General features: G+C 46.3%; 1 protein-coding gene across 2 annotated transcripts; it reads left to right on the top strand.

Moving 5' to 3' along the window:
* On the top strand, positions 1 to 23921 carry VILL (villin like). Of its 2 annotated transcripts, XM_072851552.1 has the most exons (20): positions 1 to 69; positions 1588 to 1662; positions 3766 to 3962; positions 5865 to 5973; positions 6302 to 6412; positions 7628 to 7827; positions 7915 to 7993; positions 9382 to 9480; positions 11801 to 11954; positions 13009 to 13109; positions 13783 to 13920; positions 14482 to 14640; positions 15537 to 15716; positions 16462 to 16607; positions 17329 to 17473; positions 18149 to 18337; positions 20999 to 21064; positions 21348 to 21362; positions 21969 to 22226; positions 23499 to 23921. In XM_072851552.1, the coding sequence occupies exons 1-20, from the start codon at positions 1 to 3 to the stop codon at positions 23610 to 23612; spliced, it is 2604 nt and encodes an 867-aa protein (XP_072707653.1). In that variant the 3' UTR covers positions 23613 to 23921. The 2 variants fall into 2 exon arrangements, with proteins under 2 accessions (XP_072707653.1, XP_072707652.1); XM_072851551.1 differs by lacking the exon at positions 21348 to 21362 and having other exon boundaries at positions 20999 to 21067.
* Positions 23922 to 24738: the final 817 nt, after the last annotated feature.

Here is a 24738-nt window from a genome sequence, read left to right as displayed (position 1 = left end):
ATGACAGACGGTGACACAAATCTCCCAACTATCGAGAGAAAGCTGGGACTGCAGATATGGGGCATAGAGGTACGACAAGAGGCAATGATGGCATATGTCCTCTGCATATGTGTGTGTGTATATCTTTCTAGAAAGAGATATTCTTGAAGTAATCTGGGTAGGAAAAGAGGATGTTACAGATAAGATACAATGGGAAACAGGACACCCAACTTCTCCCTATGCAACTTTCAACATATTATTGCTTTGGTTTCCTGCTCTGTAAAACACGGATAATACTGACTACGAAATACGAATGTGGTGGGACTGAAGCTGTTCCTCCAGCACTGGAGGCTTTCTCACCCCCTTTGGGAACCAATGCAAGGCTGCATTAGCACACCAGAAATGAATTACCTGTTTCACCAAGAATAGGCATTGTGCATAGGTAACCTTAGTCTATACCGACAGCTGCCATGGGGAAGGCATCCATTTTTGCAGCAAAGGCATCCCATGGAGTCTATTTGCACTTCATCCTTATCTTTCTCACTCTGATCAATGGGTTGCTGCAGGGAGAGATACTGCAGCTTGCGAGGCCACCTTCTGCTTGCGGTGGTCTTTGCTTTTGGTTTGGCGCCAGGCTGTGCTCAGTTCTGCCTTTTTCTGGCCCAATTCACCAAGAACATTCCCCTGCAATGAGAGGGATCTTAGAATGAGGTCCAGAGTCCACTCAGGGGAGCAGTGGGAAGGGACTCCAACACGTGTCTCTAAGTGGTGGTGGCCCTCTGCAGGTCCCAGCTATGTTCCAAATATCACAGGGTCTTTGCCTTTCCATTTCTCTCCAAAGCACTGTACTAAGCTTCTTTCCAGAGGATCTGTAATTAGAGACGTGTTGGTTCACAAGGGTCAGGCTGGTATGCTGAGAAACAAGTCAGGCCACCAGAAGAATGTATGTCTCTAATGCCAGGGAACCACAGAGCCAGTTCAAGCCCAGGAACTGCTTGTGTACTGGTGGGTGGCACATCCAGGCACCCACGCTGGGCAGGCATGGCTGGTTAATTACGCACTTGTACCAGATGAAGTGTGCAATTAGAGTCTGGAGGGATGAGGAACACATCAGTGTCCTCAAGTCTGTCTTTTCTCAGCACTGCTAGTTGCTATGAATCCCTGGCAAAGTGGTTATCCTAGCAAAGCTCTGAAAGTTAACCTTGAACTTATGGGTACTGAGTAAAAACCATGCCCCAAAACTAAACTTAGGATGGGATGTGCTCAGTCCCCTGGGAAGTTCCCTACAAAGGCAAGCTCTGGAGCACTTCAGCCTGACGACTAAGCCGTCTTGCTCTAGACCTACAGGATTGCAGAGGGGCAAGGAGAGTGAAAAATACTTGTCAGTCTGGCCAAGCAGCATTAGCATTTGCCCCTTCTTATCCCTTAGTACCTTAGGGATTTCCCCAGAAGTGTCTTTTCCCAGCCTATGAGCACAGCCCTGGTTCTTCCTTCTCCAAACGCTAATTGTCACCTTAGTGTTTTGTGTACCCCAGCTGTCCTGTTTCACACCTGCCAACTTCTGGCTCTGAAGTTCTAGCAATGACCCAAACGCTCATTTTCTTACAGAATATGAAGATGGTTCCTGTACCTGAAAAGGCTTATGGGACTTTTTTTGAAGGGGACTGTTACATAGTTCTGCACGTAAGTAAGGCTAACAAGCATTGGTCTCTTTGGAAGGCAACTGGTTCAACCCTTGTTGTTTAGCTCTGACTTGGATGCTGGGTATCCTCACTGGTGAGAGCAGCACTGTGGGTAAAAGTGGTTGTGCATGTGCGTTCACCATCTAATCATGCACCTGAATTAAATGTGGCTGTTGCAACAACACCGTATGTTTAGTAAATCAGAAGTCCAGAGGAACCATTAACTTAGTAATTCATTAAAATTATTTATCTTCTAATCAACTGAGTCATGTCCAGACAAAGCAAAATGGCCGATACATTCCTGGCAAACTAAATCAAGGCCCACATTTGCATGACTTACTGGAGTCTTTTGGGGATGTGGCCAGCTGGAGGGTCTCATTTTCAGCAGATGATGTGGGTTATGGAGGTGTGCCACCTACTCTGTGTCACGCAAGCAGCAGAGAGGCTCTGCAGCCCTTCTCATGTCCCAATTAGGGCACTTCATCTGTCCCACCCAAATTTTGGTCCAGACCCTACTTGCAACCAGCTGAACCCAGGCTAGCCAGAAGCATGGGGAACTTCTGAGAACCAGCTCTACTCTATGGGCCATGCAAACTGCCTTGTGTTCCCAAAGCTCTGTGGAAGGATGATGTGTTGCACTCAACTCCTAGAATTCCTTCCAAATCTCTTCATCTGCATAGGGCGATCCCGGCCCCATTGTATGAAAAAAAGTCTATGTGGTGTAAACCAGAAGCATTTTCCACTTCCTGGGTCTTAGTGTCCCTCCTGCAAACATCTCCGTCAGTCAAGAGACAGCAAAGCCTCCACTATCCCACAATAAACAAGTGCACATCCACTATACGTCAAGCTGGGAAAGCAGGCTGGGATAGTGACGCAGAATGAGTCTCCTGCTCTAATTCACCATGCACACGCCTTTATGCTACCTTTCGAGTGCTGAATAGATTTGGTAGCAGCTACTCAAAGACATGCTTAGAGCAGAATATGAGTGTCCTTGCAAGGAGCTGCCTATAGATATCAGTATAGATTTTGATGGTCACAGGCTCAGCTTATGTTGCAGTAGCTTCCTCAGGTAGAAGAGCCCTTAATCAGCCCACTACTCTCCTTTGCCCCTGCAGACGGGAAGGTAAAAATTTGCATTCTTTGCATTCTGCATCTTCACTGGAGGCTCTCCAAACAAAGATTGTCTGCAGGACAATGGGACTTTGATCGTCTTCAATAGCAATGTGTTAAATTGAGCGATTTTGCAACAAATTAATTATCTGTGCCTAGAGGAACTGAGCTGTATTTTATTCAAGTTCTTCTACTGTGTTTCGCTGTGGTATCACTGCACAAAGCAAATAAACAGAGTTTAGTGTCAAATCCAGTTTATAAAATGAGCTTTTATTACGTTTCCCAGGTGTCCATGATAGGGTTTAACACAGTAGGTGCTGAAAAATAACTGGCACAACTCAGATAACAATAAGCACACCTGTCCTCAGATCGCTTGCCTCCTCTTTCTAGGCTATTGGGTTTTTCTGTAATAAGATGAATCACAGCATGCACACACAGGCTCAGCTTCATTTGGAGTTATGTCTGTTTTGCAAGTCAGCAGGAATTCAGAGGCAGTTTGTGTTACTATGTAGTGTGATCTGAGAAAGAGAACAGGAAAGAAAGGATAGTATCTCCAGGCAAATAAATAGCAGTGTACATTACATTTAAAAAGGTGATCTATGAGAAGAATCTCCTTTAAGTTTTAATATCAAACTCTACAAAAGTAGGACAGGTTGAATGCATTATTTTTTGTAATTGCACAGGTGCTCAGTTTTGCTTGATAACAAGAGTTATAAAAGAATATCAGACAGAAACATCCCTCAGTTCAATGTGTACATAAAACCCATAAATGCTCTCCTGAATAAGGTCCCTGGCTCCAGGCTGAGCTCCCAGAGAGCATCCTAAGGCTCCGTCCTGTCTCCCTTTGCCCAGGAGAAAGGCAAAACTGGGAAAGGCCCAGGGAAAGGGCTCCATGGCCACTTGGTTTTGCCAGGTCTCCCTGGCCAGTGATGTTATTTGAAACACACTTATGGGCTGTGTCTTCATCCTGACTCATCTTTCCCACCTCTTCCAGACCAAAAGAACCTCTCGCGGCTCCGCTGTGGATTTGCATTACTGGATTGGCAAGGATTCATCTCAGGATGAGCAAGGTGCCGCGGCCCTGTACGTCACCCAGCTGGACAATGCGCTCAGGGGGAACCCCGTGCAGCACCGGGAAGTGCAGGGACATGAGTCCGAGACCTTCCAAAGCTATTTCCGCAATGGCATTATGTGAGTAGCGTAAAATACCCTGCAATGAGGTGGGTCATGGTCCCTGGGGTTCCCTCTGCTTCTCTACATCTCAGAGCCATCAACTTTTCAAAAATCTGAAAAATATGGATCAGCACTGAAGTTGGTCAAAATTCAGAAGACAAATTTCCCATTTTGAAAGAATTATTTATAAGCATTGAGTCTGGAACCGTGTCATTGTGTTCTACTGGTCATTTCCCCAGATATTAGCAGTAATTGCATCTTAACCTCCCTTCTGTTCACCCTAGGGTCTTCCTTCCTCTCCTCCACACACTTTAGATTAATATGCCCACATGCACTTCAGACTAATATCCACCTTGAAGAGAAGTGCTGATTTGTCTCATGCTGGGAGTAATATTCCTGTAGTGGAAGGAAAGTTTGACTCTGAACTTCTGCCATCTAAAAGATACTGTTGAATCCAATCCTGTGGTCTTTGCTCACTTCGGGGTCTTTGGAAGGTGACTCCAATAGCCGTCCTCCAGAAGGACCTTCACTGGCAATAAACAGCCCAAGTGCCTTGCTTTTAAACAGCTGAAGAAAACTCAGATGAAAACCCATCCTTGGTCAATACCCTATATCCCAGTCTGGCTTTTGATACCTCTGTATTGTGCATCTCTACAACCTCTCATGAGTTTCCTCGGGACTTTTGTGAGACAGAAGACTGCTTTTACCCTTGTCTTAAACATGGGTAAGGGACAATGAAGGACTAAAATTCAGACCTTCAAAAACATGTAGGTTTAGAAGTCTGTTTGGAAACCTATCTGCCTCTGAAATCAGTATGAGTTAGACTTTATCTTGATCTAAAGCACATCCCTAAGGTCAATCAGGAAGTCTGAGGCAGAATGAGGAATTAAAGCAGGCTCTTTCCACACCTTGACAGGTGGACTAATCACCAGAGCATCCTTCTGTGGCTATGTTAAACTGGGCCAAACAAGTCTAAAGTACTGTGAATCACTCACATGCCTGACCACATTTGCCAGTCTCTTCCAAGCTATGATAAAATAAAATACGTATATTACCCACATGGCAAAAACTATAAGACTCTCAGCAATTGTCTCTTTTTCCCATAAATGGCAATTACCTTGTGTCAATTATTACTGTAGTATGAACATTGGATCTGTTTTCTAAAATGGTCTAGGATATGTGGAAGTGGGTTAGACTTGCCCAAAAACCATTTAAAAGGCTCTGGGCCTTCCTTGGGGGACTGTGTCCTCTCATGATGTGATTGTGTCTTCCTTGCAAAGTTGCACAGAAAGGAGGGGATGGCATTGTGCAGTGAGGCAATGCAGTGCTAACAGCGGCTATTGCAAAGTGTGTGTTCAAGGATGGAAGAACAAAATTGGTAGATTAAATCTGAGAGAAAGACAGTGTCCTGTACCTGTTTACAATAGCATTTTGTTCTGCTTATGGCAACAATTTCTTATCTAAGCTACTTTTAATAGAATAACTATTTTGATGAAAACAAAATCTTAGCAAAAAGTCTGTTTTCTGTAAAATCTATTTCATTTTTTAATTGAATGTTTATGGAATATTTCAATTCTGAGATTCCACTGCCATAGTTAATGGGATTTTCAGTTTGGTTGTGTTATGTTTCCATTGCCATCCCTGACCTGCCTGTTCACCTACACACCTTCTCCCAAGATGCACAACAGCAACACAACACCCGTAACAGGCAGATGGACACCATGAGGAATCATGGTCTGGCCAGGCACCAGGAACAGTAGAGTGAGGCAACACAGCGTTTGACATTTCATTTTTAGGACTTTGAGATTATATTGGCTCTATATTTTTTAGTTGTCACCAAAAGCTTGAGATGTTCTCAGAGGATAGAGGGGAAGGTATTTTCTAACCAGCTCTAACTCTTTATTCCCTGCTACACAACAGCTACAAGAAGGGAGGAGTGGCTTCAGGATTTAAGCATGTGGAGACCAATATGTACAACATCAAGCGTCTTCTTCATGTCAAGGGGAAGAAACATGTGTCGGCCACAGAGGTAAGAAAAAGAGCCCTCTCTCCTTAGGGATCATTTCTCCTTGCTTCTCCTCCTACACCCATTTTCAACCAGGTTTGCCTGCTGGATAGCTCGTCTCTGCTCAAGGACCCCTACTACAGGATAGTTTTCAAGACCTCACTTGGGAGTTTGTTATTATCATGAGAGAAGCCATTGGGCTCAGTGAATAGCTGAGTGCTAGAAAAATGAGCATGTCATTGCAGACCAGTTGTTACATCCCCAAGGGCAAGCTCTCAGTGGCTGTGACTTGTCTCCTGCAGCTCTTGTTGTCCTCCTCGGTTTGCCAAACACTTTCATTTCCTCATGACAGGTAGCGCTTTCCTGGGACAGTTTCAATAAGGGTGATGTTTTCTTGCTGGACCTTGGGAAAGTGCTGATTCAGTGGAACGGACCCAACTGCAGCATTGCTGAGAAATCCAGGGTGAGTACAGGCAAAAGCCACGTAGTTTACTAGCGGTATTTTTTGATGCCTGGGAAAAAAAAATAGTGAAACAGCGCTCAATGTTTGCACAGTGAAAATCTCAGTAAAACCAGCAGCCCAGAGACGAACAGAGAAAATCATGGTAAATCTTCTACTTGCCCATCTGCTGGTATCAGAGGCCCAGGGAAGTGCTTTGCTCCAGTTCAGACCTGGCCTCAGCTTGGGTTTCACGGGCAGCTGTGGGCACATCACTAGCTCCAGCTCCAGAAGGGCATCCAGCTCCATATGGGGAGGTCCATCTCCATCCCTCTGTGCCCTGTAGTTTGCATGACATAGGACTAAAAAGTCAGCAACACCAGTAGGTTTAGCTGAGTTACTACCCCAGGGGTAGATAAATTTTAATGGTTTTTTTACGGCATCACAGAGAATTCCAGCTTGGTCAGTAAGAGACAAGTAGGAATACATAACTCAGGTGTTGATAGGTCAGATCCATAGCTCTTAAGGCACTTTGCAAAGGGGTCATTATCCTTATTTTACTGATAGAGGAACCGAGATAGAGAGATGTAATAAAGCAAGATATATCGATGGGTCATCAACAAAGCTGGTGGCCAAACTTGTAGCCAGTCATTGTACACAAAGAGGGCTCCCTAACAAAGAGGGGTCCCTTTCAAACCTATTACGGTAAGAGTCATAGAAAAAAATAATTCAGTGGAAAATGGAGATTTCAGCCTAATTAGTTGCTTGGCATTTCACGCTGCTTTTTTCACAGGAAACATCCATGTTTTTTGAATACTTGAAACATTTAAATGTAAAATGTCACCGCGGGGCACTCAGAGTCCTGCAGCTCTGCAGCATCCAGTCTCGTTGTCCTCAGCATGTGTGCATCTCTCTCCCAGACCATCTCACAAGACCATTGGACCTGCTTATGTACAGTCACACATAGGCAACGCCTGTTGTGGCTACCGCGCGCCTGTGCCCTGTGGGAGCAAGCACCAGTAACAACTATAATAAGCAATATTTTCCTGAGAGATAGCTAATAAGCAGGCATTATAGACACATCCCCTTTTTTAACAGCTAAATTTGGAGGGCACTAGAAGTTTCAGAGAGCTGTGGTAATCTGGCTTGGACTATTGGTGCTCAGTCATTGCTCTAGGTCTGAGGCTCGCTGAATTTGTTGTCTGCATCAGGACTTACCCCCTGCTGATCCTTGTGCAGGGTCTCGCGCTGGCTCGCAGCATCAGGGACAGCGAAAGAGGTGGCCGTGCTCAAATCGGCATCATTGACAACGAGAAAGACTCCCCGGACCTCATGCAGATCATGAAAATGGTGCTGGGTGAGAGGCGCGGGGAGCTCCGAGACGCCATCCCGGATGCGAAAGCAGATGAGCTGCAGAAAGCAAATGTCCGGCTCTACCAGTAAGTCCGGGGATGGGCTCCAAACGCTATCCTTTCTCACGGTGAGCACTGTAAAGCCTGACTCTGCTCGGTGACTCTGTCTTTCAGTGTCTATGAGAAGGACAACGACCTGGTGGTACAGGAGATAGCCACGCGGCCCCTGACGCAAGATCTGCTCCAGCACGAGGTGAGAGAAAGCCATCAGGCCTTACAGCAAGAAAAAGATGCTGTGGCTTGCTTTATTTTCAGCTGAGCGTCTGTTTCAATGGGATACCCCGTTTCCTGAAAATTATCAGTCCTTCCATCATTCAGGTTTATCAGGTGTCCTCTGAAAACAGGACAGCTTAGCGCTACTACAACCTTAGTGGCCAGAGGTAGGTGGTGCGTTGAAGCTGCTTTAATGAGAGATGGCAAATTGACTGTCTCAGCCAAGGATGAGATTAGCTTGGCAATCAGAGTCAAGGAGAGCTGCAGGCTAGGAATAAATTCCAGATGGAAATAAGGCTTCTTAATACCTGATGTTCAGGGATAGCCCTCCATCTGCAGAATTCAGAGCAAATAAATACTCTGCTCACAAAATCATGAAGATATGTTTTCCTGCTGTAGCAAGTGGCTGGTCTCAGTGACCCATCCTGGAAGGAGATTCCTTACAGACCCTCTGTCCAAAGGCTTTCAGAAAACAGAGGCTTTCCTAATATCCTTCTGGCTAAAATTTGGCAGAGAATTGCTCATCCTTAATTCTCTGCAGTGCAAACCAGCCTATCCCAAAACAGTGTTGTGCTGCAAGGCTCCAGCTCCTTTATTCACCCTGGTGTCAGCCTTGTTAAATCCGTCTCCTTTTACAGGCGAATGAAGCTTTTGCTTTTCTTGTCAAGCTCAGTTTGAAAAACGAGAAGCCTTTGGTCACACAGTGGGTTGTCAGTTTGGAGCACCAGCTCTCTGCAGCGGAGACAGGCTGCCAGGCAGCCATCTCATCCCCTTTGGGTTCGGGATCCTGCTGCGTTCACAACGATGCAACACTTTTAGCTCCAGATCAGGGACACAAAACAGTCCTGCAGAAGAGGTTTAACTTGAACTTTTCCTGCTCCTTTAGTAGCAGACTTGGCATAAATGAGCACCACCATCAGCAGTGCTGAAGCACAGCAGGCTGAGGATGATATTTCAGCACGCACTTCTCCTGGAGCCCTTTGGAGCTGGTGTTTCTGTTGGTTTAGGAGCATCTCTCATGAGATGGTAGTGGCCAGTTTTGAGCAATGCCTAAGAAAAATACTTATTTTAACTCGTTACAGTTAAAGGGCAGCTGCCTGGGCCAGGTGTGCTCGCAAAGTCAGCATACCCCTGAACCCTGCACTGTAGGGTTGATGGTAGTTGTAGTCCATTTATGAACCACAACAAATCCATCCTCTGTTGCCTCTGCTAATGGTTGCACCAGGGTTAGAGCTCTGCAAAGCAAGGAAATGAGCTAGATCTACATCTAATCTAAATCTTCAAGAAGGATCCAACCTGAGTAGGCTACAAATGAGGACCTTTGCCTGCGCAGAGCTTTTTACGTCTGTTTTTTCTGTTTCACCTCAGGACTGCTACATTTTAGACCAAGGTGGTTTTAAGATTTACGTCTGGAGAGGAAAAGCCTCCAGCCTGGAAGAGAAAAAAGCAGCCTTCACTCGAGCTGTGGTGAGTTGTAATATAGTGCAAACAATGTCGTGGGAGGTTAACTAAGTGCTAATCTAGATCTGACCACTAATTACAATTAAGTGTAGGTCTTGAGGAGCTGGCCTGTGTAATAACAGAGAGAAGTTAAACGTCTAAGGGAGGCGTGATGACGTAAACACAAAATTGTTAGTCACCAAATTGCACTAGAACTAAGACCTGCCACTAAAACTAGGAAGAAATTAATTAAATAAAGGAAAGTATGAAAGAAAATACTTTGTTACACAGTAAATGGTGGACTTCTGGAATTTGTTGATTCAAGAGACGGTGGAGGCAGAGAGTATCAGCAGGGTGGAGATGGGATTAGGCAAATTCATGGTCAACAGGAAACATAAACAGATATTAAAGGGGCTCTTATATCCTCCCTAACATCCATGACCCAATATTGTGGATGCTGGGCAGAGTGAAGGGATCACACCGAAGACAGCCACCAAGCTCATGTGTGCTCACTAAACAGCATCTCTTAATGCCACTGTCCCGGGCAGCACGGACCACTGCTCTGACCCTGAAAGGCATTTCTTGTGTTCCCAACCAAGAGTAACACCTTGGGCAAGTCAGTGGGGAACTTGATTACGTGGGCCCTCTGGAAAGGCCAGACCTTTTACGTAGGTGCTACAGGCCTCAACCACAAGTCCATTACAGGCAACAGGTCCTTTTCACACCACCAGTGGGTCTGGGCCCAGGTTCTGCGTGTGAATTTGAAGATGATACAGGGCTCTTTTGCTGGGTAGAAAGAGATCTGTTATTAACTGCTATTAATTCAGATTGGCCAACCTGAGGCAAGACCAGGGGTCATGTGAAGGTAGAGCACACCAGCATAGTGCCCTGGCACCTATGCCGCTCCTCCAGATGAGCTGCCGTGCAGTTATTTTCTGGCAGAGCATGCCTCAGCACTTCCTTTCAGAAAAAGTTAGCCTCAAGGGAGCCTCAGCAAGTAAGGCACTTGGTAGTTTTTTTACAAGTTGGCATGCTGAAGTGAAGGCTACAAGGGAACTTAGCTTTTAATTCATCTGTTCACTTATGTGAAGACCATAAACGACCTCACCTTCAATAAGATCTTAGGAGTTCAGTATCTAGGAGATATTGAACTTCAGTGGCGTCACCTTTAATAAGGTCTTACCTGGAAACACCCAGCTTCAATACCGATTGCACCTATTGTCTTGGAGAAGAAAAGCTTAGAAAAACTTTGCCTTAAAACTTATCATCTCGCAGTCCTCTATGCTCCTTCCAAAAGCTTAGTTCAGATGCTTTTTAGTAGGCAATCAGCTCTGCAAATTCTGGCCCTGAGCTACACATGTAGAACAAAAGATATCTCTTTCTTTCAGTGTGGCAGGTGGGAGGGATGGGAAGACCATCTGCTCTGCTTTTCCCTGGGGGTAGTGTGTGGCTGCAGTATTTACTGCAGAAGATGAATGCTCAGAAGCCCACAATCAGGCTCCTTCCCTGAACCAAGGCTGTCAGCAGTGTACCTCCAGGTCATCCTGGAGCCTGCTGAGATAAATACAAGAGCAGTTCCCAAAACTGAACAATGACTTTGGCATTGTGGCAGAACACAGATGATTTTCTTCCCTCTTATATTGTATCAAGCACCTCTGTTGAAGTAGTCTTTTAACTCCATAGTAGCTCTATTGCAAAGAAATAACTTGTTTTTAGGGGGGGAAAAAGAAAAAAACCCAGAGATTTGTGAGAGTTTAGTCCCTTCAGAACACACATCATGCTCTGGGGCACTTAGCTGCCACTGTCCCTTCACTACCTTGGCATGTATGCTCTCTATCATGCTACAGGGAGGACAGTCTTCCTGTTTTAGAGAAGGACAAAAAGTTTGAAGAAAAGCAAAGAACTGAACTAAGCTCTTGGGTCACAGGCACACCCCATCACTGCTCTCTTCCCTCCACTCTTAGGTCCATCACCAGAAGCCATCTGTGGAGCTGTCTGAGAGAGAGGAGGAGGCTTTTCATTAGACCCATTGAGTGAGATAGATTGTCTTCAAGACTAAGGTGCCATGTAGAGATTAAGTTTAGGATGTGATCCAGGTGACCAGCCTCTAGTGGTAGGGTTCAGTCCCCTAAACACAGAAATAAACATGGATACTACAGTGAGAGCTTGTAGATACCGCCATTTATAAGTCTGAATGCAAGTCTTGGGGTGAATCCTGCCCTTGGTCATGGCACTGTGTTCAGTGGGGGATGTTCACTCTTTGGGCTGGTTCAGGTCCACATCCCTCTTCTCATGTCTGTAAAAAGCTCAGTGTGTCCCCACTGATGTCCTTTTTCAACCCCACTAGGGTTTTATCCAAGCCAAAGGCTATCCTTCATCCACCAACGTTGAAGTAATCAATGATGGAGCAGAGTCAGCTATGTTTAAACAGCTCTTCCAGAGGTGGACAGAAAAGGATGAAACGCAAGGACTGGGCAAAGTCTACACTACTGGCAAAATTGGTGAGCAAGCACGTTTGTCCTGGATTTGGCTTTCCTACCTGTGCTAAGCAACAGCTGAGGGAACATCATTCACATTAACTGTCTCCTGCCTTCAGTATCTTGAAAACCTAGTGCACATTCTTCTCATGCCTTGTATTTTCCACATTCTTCAGTAGATGCAAAGGATTCAGGAACTGACCAACATTCAGACATTCAGAACTGCTGAGGCTTCTTATATGAACCAAACTGCCACTTATTCCAAATGTAAATGTTGGCAGAAGATCACTCGCATCTGAAAAACTGTATGCAAAATTTCACACTTGCAGAACTGCCTAATTTTCTTTATAAAGGGCTAATGCTGAACCTGATAAGGAAGTGTTGAACAACATTCTGCTTTCATTTACACTGGCATCCACCCAAGACCCTCTTGACGTCAATGGAATTATTCTGTATTTACACCAGGTGTAAATGGTACCTCAATTTATCATGCTGCTGAAGTGAATATTACGATGCATTAACCCCAAAGAGTAAACAATACTGAAGAGAGAGGACTTGTTGATGAATGATGGGATGGTGACAGAGATGCTGAATGTCTCCAGCAGTAATAGCATGAGAGCTGCAAATCTCTTTCCCTTGCAAGTTCTCTCTTTTCTGTCCACCTCTGTCTCTCTCTCCGTGCTGTCCATAAATACTCTCTCTTTATCATGAGCCGGAGAAATGTAGCTATTTTATTTCTGAAAGCAACATTTTAAAAGGAGGGAAATATGTGTAGATTTGGAAAACAATTATGAATTTTCAGTCAGGAGACAACTAATATTTTTACCAGCCAGTCATCACTGGAATGTGCTATATGGCCAGTTGCCAGCCTGTAACAGATCAACACTGGAGTGTGTGAGCTCTTGGATATTCTAAAATCAACATTGGCTTACGGGTGGCAAGACTGGTTTCTTGCAACTGTGGACCCGTTTTTTCTCGCGTGTATAACGATTGTGTGTGTGCGTGAGGGTGATGCAGAGGGTTTGTATGTCATTGTGCATTCACTGGGTTCTTGTTTTTATTCTGCCGGTGCATGCAGCAAAGGTGGAGCAGGTGAAGTTTGACACCACTCAGCTCCACGCCAGACCGGAGCTAGCTGCTGAGCAGAGAATGGTAGATGATGCCTCCGGGGAGATAGAGGTGAGATGATAGTTCCTTTTGCTGACAGAGGATGCAATAATCAGCATGTTTCCAAACATCTCTGCCTTTTCACACACAGCAGCTGTATGGAGCTGTGAAGGTGTGCCCACCTAACTTCCCCAAGGAAGCATGGCTGCAGCCAGAGCAAAGTGCTTGTGAACTCTAACTAATGCAGCAGTTACAGTAGCTCAGGGGCATTTCTCCTCCAACCCATGGCCAGTGGAGCAAAGTAGTCACCAAGATGACTCCTCTCCTGCCATGTGTGTGGGTCATGAGCCTGATACAGTCAACCCCTTTCTCACACTGTCTCCCAGTTAGGTCCATATCAACCAAACTTGTGCAGAGCAGAGGCTCCTCTCCCATTCTTGTGGCTTCCCATGGAAGATGGAGCTGGTTGAGAGAGGGTCTATGGGGCTGAGAAGGACCTGGAGGCTGCTCCCCACCAACTGCTGAAAGTCCGTTACTGGCACATGTATTGTGACAGTCACTGGAGAGACCTGACTGCCAACACGCACTTAATCAAGCTGGGGAAACACAGGCTGGCATCCAGGAGAGAGAGGAAGGGTTATCTTTCCAACTGAAGACCTGAACTTCAGTGGTCTGCTAGCAAAGGGGCTGTGCTGTGTCTTCACATTGACTCCACTGCTGCTCACCAAGATATTTCTTTCACTAGGTGTGGAGGATTGAGGACTTGCAAATGCAGCCAGTGAATCCCAAGACATATGGGCAGTTCTATGGGGGTGATTGCTACCTGGTCCTGTACACCTACCTGAGATCAGGCAGGCCTCACTATGTCCTCTACATGTGGCAGGTAGGTCAAACCAAAGCAGAAGGGATCGTTCTGTGTCTGCTGGAAGCCTGAAAATGAAGGAAGCAATTATTACATGCAAAAATCCCAAGCGTCCAGAAGAACTCACATGCTCTTTGCTTATCAGTTGTCTGTTGCAAATATCCCAAGTTGTGCGTTGTAGGCAGCATGGACACTCTGAGCCCAGTCTGGCGTCAGACTGAGAGCCAGCAATGTCAGACAGAAATAGTGAAGGATTATGGGGCTTACAGTGCTGAGGTCAAACTTCGTAGTCTTTCAGATCGTCCCTTAAAGCCTCAGCTCCTGGAGTCATGTGAGTATATTAATATCTCTGCTTTCCTTTTGAAATTGTATTTTCCTCCCGTGGAATGCAGAGAAAAGCTTTGAAAATGGGATGCTAGAGGCTCCAAAACCAGAATAAAAATGAAATTCAAACATCTTGTAGTTTTAACTCTGATCTCATGATATTGTATGCAGGGCTTGGGATTGGCAAGATGTTACATTGTGCAGAGCTTTATACCCTTCACCTCATCACGTTGCGTGTGGCATCTCTCTCTTCCCCAGGGTCGCCATGCCTCTGCGGACGAAATCACTGCCTGTGCCCTCAATGCCATTGAGCTGGACAAGAAGCATGGGGACGAGGCTGTGCAGGTGCGCGTGACAATGGGCAAGGAGCCCACACACTTCCTGGCGATCTTCAAGGGCAAGCTGGTCATTTACGAGGTAACGTGGCTTTGTGCACGTGGGCAATGGAAGGTGCGAAGACCAACGATGGCTTGGCAGTTGCAATGGAAATAGTCCAGAAAAATGGGCTGATATTCAGGAAAGGAGCCTGCCAGGTCTGCATGGGCTGGCAGATGGAAGTGGTGGAACATTTCTACTACTTCCCAAGTGGTCTGAATACCATCTATGTAAACACAGTCCTGGACTGACCTAGACTCAGCTGCCCACCCCTGAGCTCCAGCATTAATGTGTGATGTTCTTTCCAACTCTATCCCAAAATATTTTGCAGAATTACAATAAGACAATCGTGCTGTAAATTACAGATAGCACAATCCAGAGAGGGTCCTCCAAAATACTCTACAAACAGTTACATGATTTGAATTGTCCCTGCCTGAATTATATCACGTTAACTACTAACCCACTTCACTTGCTGCTTTGGCTGCCGACATCTGTGGTGGAGACATTGCAAATGGCTGGGGAAGAGGAGGATTGCCCTCAGCTCTTGGTGTTGGTCCCACCATACAGCTTCTATGCAGATGTTCAGCTAAGCCAAGCGCAGCTGGAAATCCAAGTCCAGCTGCCTTGCCCAGATTACATGGCAAATGCTTTGCAGACGCTAAGATCTGCTCATATTGAACTTGAGCATCTTGACAGGAGCTGGTCAAGACTCAGAGTAATCAGGGGGAAATGTGGAAGTTATGACATGTGGGTTTTATTCTGACCTGGAACCAGGAGGTATTTGGATTTCCTCACCTGCTCTGTGCAGGACCATGGTCCGTTGTTGCAGCAGCATAGAGGTAGAGAGCCCAAAAGCCTTCTTCCTCAAACCAGTCACACCCTGGATTTGCGTGTCGTCCTCACCTCCCCACACCATCCTTCCCTCTGTTTCCTTGCAGGGTGGCACAAGCCGGTCTCAGAAAAGCACACCCGAGCCGGCAGTCCGCCTCTTCCAGGTGAGGGGCACAGACGAGATGAACACAAAGGCCACGGAGGTGCCGGCCCGGGCCTCCTCGCTCAACTCCAATGATGTCTTCCTGCTGACGACCAGCCAAATCTGCTACCTGTGGTGCGGGAAGGTGAGACCGCAGAGTCCAGGGGAAGCAGCCAAAGGAAGCCTAAATTGCTGATGTGGGGCTTGAGTCTCCTACCTCCACTGAGCTGTGGAGATGTATCCTTGGGTAGGTAGCCCATTAATTTCAATGGAGGAAGGTGCAGCTGGGAGAAGGCTCCATCTGTGGAGGATCAGCAGTAACACAGCCCTCTCTCTACAGAAGTAACCCATCTTGGGGTTCATCTCACCTCATTTTAGATGTTCGTACAGCTTTCAGCTGAATAAAGCACCCCAGGTTCTCCAGCTGTAAGATATTAGCCAGGATTAGAGCATATTCATTTATCCTGTTTTAGTTGTGTTTCAGGATGAGGTGGTAGATCAAACCAAAGCAGAAGGGTTTCCCAGAGAAGTTGCAGATGCCCCATCATTTCAAGTGTTCAAGGTCAAGTTGGATGGGACTTTGAGCAACCTGATCTAGTGAAAGATGTCCCCATGGCAGGGAGGTTGGACTAGATGATCTTTAGAGGTCCATTCCAACCCAAACCATTCTATGATTATATGAGTTTTGCTCTAGATGCCATTGGCTGCATTGAATGTCCCTTCAAGGACTAGAAATGGATTCTGAGTGACCAGCTCAGATGAGACCGTCAAAAACATTCAAGCTGGTCTAAAACTCTCCAGAGGAGAGTAGGACCAAGCCAGTTTTTCCCCACAGATAAGTTTTGCCAGTCTGTCCCTAACTCCACCTCAATCTTATGTCCTGAATACAGGGATGCAGTGGAGATGAGAGGGAGATGGCAAAAATGGTAGCTGATATCGTTTCCAAAGGGGACAAGCACACCATTTTGGAAGGACAAGAGCCAGCAGAGTTCTGGGAAGCCTTGGGAGGCAAAGCACCTTACGCCAGTGAAAAGAGGTAATAGTGACCTGCTTGTTCCTCTGGGCTTGGCCAGGCAACGTTAATCAAGGGATCAAAACTTTGCTGGAAAGTGAGTAAGCACTCTGATACCATGTCCTCACCAAAGGGAGCACCAGGTCAGAATATCACCAAAAGCTTGGTCAGAAACCACGCCGAGATGTCTCTTTCCTAGTTTTTGGGTCAGGCCTTCTGTGAAGTAGGAGCTCCAGATCCAAACGCTGCAGATAAGGGTATGCTACACTCTCCTTTCCCCACAGTAAATCCATCCCATATCTTGTCATAAGGGCTATATGAACCACATGCTCCATTTCCAGCCATTATTAGCTTTATGGGCAGCCCCAGAAGATTCATGAAACTAAACCTGCTTTTGAACAACCTGGATTTCTCCAGCCCTCTGGGCAGGTGACGTATTCTTTTGCAACCAAGTGATCTGATGTGGCTTTCACCTGGCAGCACGCTCATCTCCACAAAGAGAGAAGGGTTCTGCTTTTGCCCTCTTTGGGTGGAGAAAAAGTTACCTTTAAAAATTGTTAAAATGGTCCGAGAATCCCCTGAGACCCAACATCATTGCCTGACTTTCAGGCCCTCAGATGAGCGTTGCCATGTTCCCACCTCTTCCATCAAGGTCATGACAAGTAGTGGCAGGGCCCCGTGGTAAACCACGAGGGACAGGTTTCCATCTCTCTTGCTTTTTCTTTCCCTGCCATGCATGAGGAAGGTTTCAAGAGCAAATCACACACTACCAGCCTCGCCTCTTCGAGTGCTCAAACCAGACGGGTCGATTCATCATGACCGAGGTGGTGGGTTTCTGCCAGGAAGACTTGGATGAAGATGATGTCATGCTGCTAGACACGTGGGAAGAGGTCAGCAATGACTCCCCCTCCCCTTCTCCCCAGATACATTTTCAAACAGGTTATGGTCTAATTTGTTTGAATCCATCATTCAGTGTGAAACTGAGGGCAATATGCCTTCTGTCCCATCTCCAAACCCTTCATGATGCTCGGTCAGACAAGCAGGCATATGGCCAGTCCTCACCCAGGTACAAAACGCATGAGTGAGGAAGTATTGCTAGCCCTGTTTCAGAAAGGAAGAAACAGAGACACTTGGTCCATGCCTTGCTCCAAGGCAAGATGAGCTAGACCTGCTCCAGTCTTTGCCAGCTCATACAAGGGGGTGGCAGCCAGAAACGCTCCCCCTCATTTCCCAGCACCCATGGTGAGGACTTGCTTTAGACTATTGGAAACTGACTCCGAGGGGTTTGCTTTCTGAGGCCATTTGATTTTTTTGGCCGTGCAAGGACTGCGTTTAGCTACCTTGAAGCATGTGAGAGCTGTTTTCTGAAATATTTATGCTTTGGGCCTGTCTCAAAAGCAAAATCCATCTTGGCTGGGAGGAAATCTGGGATCAAAATCCCAGAGGACTATTGGGAAACAACAATTCCTGTCTTATCTCTGTTTCAGTTGGCAGGGGTGAACAAACAGCTGTGTCTGCACAGATCCTAACTACTTACTGATCTTCAACACTTTCTCTCCTTGCAGATTTTCCTTTGGATTGGCAAAGCCTCCAACACGTATGAGAGGAACGAGGCACTTGCCTCAGCTAAGGAGTATCTCAAGACCCATCCAGCAGGGAGAGACTTGGCAACTCCAATAATACTGGTGAAGCAGGGCTATGAACCCCTCAACTTCACAGGATGGTTCAACGCTTGGGACCCCTACAAATGGAGTGTAAGTTGCTGGAAAAGCCCTGTGGTGTGCATACGTGCTCAGCGGTGCTTAAAGGGTGTTACTGAACATATCCTCCATGGTGCCTGGACCGAAACCTTGCTATGCCATGTCCTGAGCTTCACGGCTTCCTGGTGCTACCTGAGCAGCTTCTACTCCTCCACCAGCAAAAAGTACCTATTTGGTGAAACTGAGGCTTTTGCAAATATAAGTAAATGTGCTTGAATTCACAATATTCACATTTTTATTTTTAAAAAGATTAGGTTCCAAATCAGGTTTGTGATTTCAGCCAAAAATGGGTTGGGGCTGCTAGTAGTAAAATCAAGTTCAGAGTGAAAACAGAAGCACCCCACATCATAAAGAAAATTGAAAAAAATGTCAATTTTTCAAAATGCAGCCACAGAGAAAAATTTATGACCCAGCTTTAAGGGCAAACTCTGGTGAAATGAAAGATGCAAGCAGACAGTTCTCATGTTTAGGTTTGCAGACTGCCCATCAGAGCCCAGGAGCTCCTGAGAAGGTCACCCTTGGTCCCTACAAAAAAGCCTTCTTCTCAAAAGGTGATTTACAAATACCAGCTCTGCTATACAGAAATGGAAACCTGCCCCATGAGTTGCCTGGTAAAGAGAGAGGTCCTTTCTCTCCTCTTTCACAAAATCACAGAATCACAGAATCGTATAGGTTGGAAAAGACCTTTAAGATCATCGAGTCCAACCATAAACTTAACACTACCAAGGCCACCACTACACCATGTCCCTAAGCACCTCATCCAAACGTCTTTTAAATACTTCCAGGGATGGCGACTCAACCACTTCCCTGGGCAGCCTGTTCCAATGGTGGACAACCCTTTCAGTGAAGTAAAATTTCCTAATATCCAGTCTAAACCTCCCCTGGCGCAACTTGAGGCCATTTCCTCTCGTCCTATCGCTTGTTACTTGGGAGAAGAGACCGACCCCCACCTCGCTACAACCTGGTTATAGAGAGCGATAAGGTCTCCCCTCAGCCTCCTTTTCTCCAGGCTAAACAACCCCAGACAGGCTTTCTGGGATCAGGCTTTCAAACACACAGGCTTCAAATCATCTCAGGAGTATAATGCAGAGCAGAGTTTTGCTCATGTAGCCAGTGCACGGGGCCCCACCACGTGTCGTCAGGACCCAACCCTGGTTGTGCACAGCATGGTCGGCTGGAAGAAGGAGCAATGCACTAACCCCGTGCAGACCATGGACCCGGCGGTCCAGGCAGCCTCGGGGCTCGGTGCTGCAGCACAGAGTGTATTGGGAATAAAGGACAATCCTGGAGGGGCTTAGGTGGTTAATGGAGCCAGGGTATCGGTTCATAGCAAACAGAAAAGTGGAAGCAATGCTGCCAGGCTTTGCACCTAAATTCCTGCCACCCGATGGCACTGGTGTGCACGGCTGAAGAAAGAAAAAAAGAAAAAAAAAAAAAAGAAAGATGATAGGCAGCTGGGAAAAGCTCAGCTCCCAGGGGGTGTTTTACCAGACCCTTCCCCAGTGAGATTGTCCCTTCTCGCCCCTGTTTTATTCTATAAACATCAGTGTTCAGCCAGTTCACAAGCAATCCCATCTTCTGGTTGCCCAAAGGGCTGTGAGTGAAGTCCCATGCTGGAGCCTGCAGGTGGGACAGCCAGGGCAATGGGGTGAAGGTCCCCAGGGGACTTTACACTGCAGGAAATCTCATACAGAGATATTTTTTTCCTGTAGCTGGGTTTGCATCGTCTTTCTTTGCAACCGGTATGGTGGTGGAAAGCCTGTCTTGACAGCCGGATTTGGACAGAGAAGACAGCAACTCCCAGAGCGCTGACCCTTAAAACACTGTTGATGCTTAGAACAAAGGTCAAAACTTGATTTTTTTCTGAGGAACTGCTGAAAAACAAGGATACAGCTCATAAAATATGTGCCTCTAAAAATATCCCCTGTAGGCAGCTTTAGCAACTACAGACAAGCAATCCAAACTGTTGACATCCCAGAAACATCTGGTGTGTGTGTTCATTGCTCAGTTTTGGGTCTAAATCTGTTTGCTCTGCAGTCCATGTGTTTATGTTGTTTGTTGTTGGGGAACTTTGTTGGATGATTCTGTTAAGAACTGACATCTCCTGGCTGCTTAGGAAAACACAGTCATCAGCTTTGCCAATATATCTATCTATCTAGTATATTCCTTTTTCAGGAAATAAGAGGTAGCTGGTAATACATGGCACTAAATTACAAGAAGTCAGGGATTGAGGCTTTGAAAAATCTGTTGCTTTAGCTAAATGACTCAGGGAAGGGGGAAAAAGGCATATTATTTTATCCCAAATTTTCATGCATTGCAAGATTCATTTAAAATTTAAAAGATTTAAATCCAGCAGTAAATATGATTTCTCTTTATTTGCCTTCTGCTCTCTGAAGTCTTTAAATTTCCTGTTTCACCTTTTATTGTACAACTGCAAAGGCTAAAGTCCATTTGTTTCTTTGTTTTCACGTGAAAGCTCAGATTCTGGCAGAGTCTCCTGATTCCAGGAGCTGGGGTGTGCAGGAGGCACCAGCTGCCACCTCAATGGGCACCACTGGGCTTCAAAATTCATATGATCTCCTGACCCCGTTAGAGAACAGGAGCATGTGCTAATTAAAGGCAGCCTGCGCTTCTCACAACTCTCTTTACCTTTAGGATGGCAAGTCCTATGAGGAGATGAAGAACAGCTTAGGAGACGTGTCGGCTATAGCCGAGATCAAAGTGGTGAGTTGCTTCTCGACCATATGGGTGGGTAATACCTGGGTTTAAACACCGCCGCCTGTTCACACAAAGGAGAGGACATAATGATCAGAGCAGGCATGGGGACCTCAGGCTGTCAGGAACAGAGCTGTGCTCCTCTGTGGAAGGGGAGGGAGACATGATTAATAACCCATAAATATACCCAGATCTCCTGGGCCCTTTCCAGTCCTGTGCAGAGGCATCTGTGGGCAGGAGACAGGCCAGCTGCTTTCTAAACTACACATGTAAATAAAAGTGTGTGCAGCTAAATGAGTGTGCAGTTAAGCATTGTATGAGTAGGTTGCAGTGCTGTGGGCCCTGAGACCCCAGACAAGGGGCCCCTGGTCAAGAAGGGCACAGCCCAAAGGGAGATCCTACAAAACACAGAGGAAACAAGGTCCCAACAGTTCCAAATGTGATTGTCACATGGGATCGGTTCTGCCCTGGACAGGGGCAGGAGGAGGGCTGGAAGAAAGTGTCAGAGGCTTTGAACCAGGAGAGATGACAAGCCAGGGAGGGGTACATAGGTAATTTAGATGTTTTAGATATGGCAGATATCTAATCTCACCTTCTGTCCTCCCACACACACCTTCCCCTGCTATTATCTTGAGAAAAATGAGACTACTGTAAGTATCTTCAGTTATTTCTAAGGGCTCTCATCAGTGTTGTGCTTTTAGCAGTCCTAACATCAAGATGTAACATTGATGGAGGTGCTGGACTAATGTTTTAGTTTGAACTTTCTCCTTGCCGCTTTGGAGCAACAGACCAACAGATAGTCCGTGCCAGAAACACTCTGCCCACCCCAACAGAGAGAAAGATCCTGGGATAACCCCCAAGTTGCTCTGTCAGAGCTTCTTGTCTTGACATGTTTTCCTCCATTTGGCAGGACCTTAACAACATCAGCCTGAACAAGAGAACACTCAGCATGACCAACTTGGCTGGTTCAAGTACGGCAAGTGCTTCCCCAGAGTATAAATCACACTTCAACCACAGTGACAGCAACAGCTACAGCAATAGCAGCAACTACAACAGCAACAGCAGCCCTTCCCTGGTGCCTAACGGCGAAGGAATTTACTCCCGAGAGGTGCTGGTGAACAAGACGGTGGATGAACTTCCAGAAGGCGTGGATCCCACTAAAAAAGAGGTGACAGCATTACTGGTTTGATGCCTTTGTAGCTTAACGTGGAACTTAGTCATTGGCTAAGTGTGCTAGTACTGTAGGCTATTAAGTCCTGCTTCAGGCTCGAGGAGATGCTAGCTGGACACATAGGTCTCATCAAAAAGTGGGAGCTTCATGTGAGAGGAAATTGTGGTAGTTTTACCCTAGTTGAAGGTTGTTTTGTTTTGTTTTGTTTTTTAAGAAAAATGAATTTTAAATAGTTAATTTTCAAACTATTTTTTTCTGGTAGAGTTGTTTAATTCTGACACCCAACTTCTGTCCTTGGAGGGACAGAAACTCAAAAGTATAGCTCCTGCGAGACGAGGTGACGCTGCTGAAAATGAAGCCAGGAGTTGCATTTTGCTCTGTTTGTTTTAATTTGAAACTCCTTCCAGAAGGGATCTCTTTTTTTTGTCAGAAAGCTTGCATTTCAGCAAAGCCCATCCAGGGCAGGAAAGGATGTCACATCTCCAATTTCTGATCAGCCCAAGGAATTTGGCAACATCTGTAGCTGAGTCCAAGCAAGCCAGTGGAGGGGACAACAGGGGGCCGATTCCCTCTACTCTTTACAACCCATGTTTGACCAATATCTTGCCCCAACAGATCTCCTGGCAAAGGCCAACACCCACAGCCAGAAAGCTAATCCACAGCTGGGCCAGCAGCTCTGCCTCATGGCAATGCCCACGTGCTAACGGTTGTATTTCAGCTGGGCTGTACATGAGTGCTTTCTTCTACCCAAAATGTCAGGGAAAACTCAACCTCCATTTCCCACAGGGTTTTTCTCAGTATCACTGATGAGCCTGCTATCTACAAAACTTTCTGTCTTTCCAGCAATGGGAGTGAACATTTCCAGTGGAATATTTAAGGGGAGGAACTAAGCGAGGGGGAGATGCTTTCGCCGTGAATCACTATGTAAGAAACTACCCAAAACTTTGGCCAGCAGAACTTCTCCAACACACGATTAATTGTTCTGGCCTCAGAATGATTAGCAGGGATGAAATTCCAGCCAGAGCTTGCTAACCTCTCAAAACCAGGGCATCTCTTTGGGCTGGTGGGCTGTTATTCCCCTGGTGCTTTGAGAAGCGGGATGAGGAACAGTTGCTGGAACGTTCCATGTCCCACCAGGAGGACAGGCGCTCTTGGCCTGGAGTCATGGGTCAGCACGGGTACAGTGAGGAAGGGATGAAGCCCATGGAGGTGTCCCAGCCTCTGCAAAAGCCAAAGCTGACCTCTCCTTGCTCTCTCCTCCCACTGCAGTACTATCTCTCTGATGCCGATTTCCACGATATCTTTGGGAAGTCCAAGGATGAGTTCTACCAGATGCCCAAATGGAAGCAGCAGAACGAGAAGAAGCAATGTGGACTCTTCTGAGACCGCAGAGGCCATCCAGCATCCAGTGACTCTGGGACCAACCCTCACTCTCTTAGGAGCTGCAGGGAAAAAGTAGAGACATTTGCTCAACAAACCCAACCCAACATCTGAATCAGGCCAAGCTCCAATGCAGTTATTCCAGCAGCCACTGTTAGGGGGATGGCTCCTTTCTGCCTGCAAACCCTGAACCTAAGGAGGCAAAACTTTTTGCAGGAATGACTTTGCAGGATGTTTTTGCCTCTTTTTGCCACTTTATTGCTGATAGCCATGAAGACAAGTGTGTGTCACACAACTGTATTGTAGCATCTTCTTTCCTCTCCCTTTTTGCAAATTGCCATGTGCACAAGGTCATGATCTTCCTTCATTTGTAGAAGATTAAAATTAGGCAAAACAAGGACCACTTGCAGCTGCTATGTAAATTCTGGGTGGGGAGAGGAGGGGGAAGCCCTAGGTGGACAGAGGGGGAGCCTTGAGGTCAGGAAAAAGGTAATGGAGTAGCCAGATGTGTGATGGGGTAGCCCATGGAGTGACACCAGCCAGTTCTGCCCTTTCTCACCTTGCAGAAAAACTGCTTGCCAAAGAACAGCAAGAAACAGTTGTAGACTAACATGCATAGCCCACTGCAGGTAAAACAAATGAGAACTTGGGTTGGAAAAAACCCACCTATTAAGAACATATTTATTAGCTGATCCATTTCAAGAGGATGATGAGACTAAGGGCTAGACACAGCTGTTGATTTTGACTGCCAGACAAGACTCAGACTATTTTTTTCTCGGTCAGACAGCATCTCCAATCTCTCTTGGCCCCCCTGAGCATGACCAGGTGCAGGTGATCGTGAGAGTCCACCTCCCTGCAGACCAGAGGCTTGAGGAAGCCAGGAGGGGTTTGGGTATGACCTGAGGCAGAGTGTGTCCCACTGAAGGTTTTACCAGGGCTCCATCCCTGTGATGTCCATGGGGCTGAGAGTGCCCATTCCACACTGCGAGCTCAGTCTGATTGGGGAGGGCAGGGGGAAATGTGAGTGATCAGTGATTAAGGGATACAGCTGTAAATGAAAGGAAGAAACACATATGTTTATAAACCCAGAAGATGTGGTTTTGCAGCTTTACCCCATTTCCAACCTGAT

The sequence above is a fragment of the Ciconia boyciana genome, chromosome 2 (genome assembly GCF_034638445.1).
Source record: "Ciconia boyciana chromosome 2, ASM3463844v1, whole genome shotgun sequence".
Classification (NCBI taxonomy): Eukaryota; Metazoa; Chordata; class Aves; order Ciconiiformes; family Ciconiidae; genus Ciconia; species Ciconia boyciana.
The sequence above is the reverse complement of the archived record's forward strand: the minus strand, read 5'-3'. Positions and strand labels throughout refer to the sequence as shown.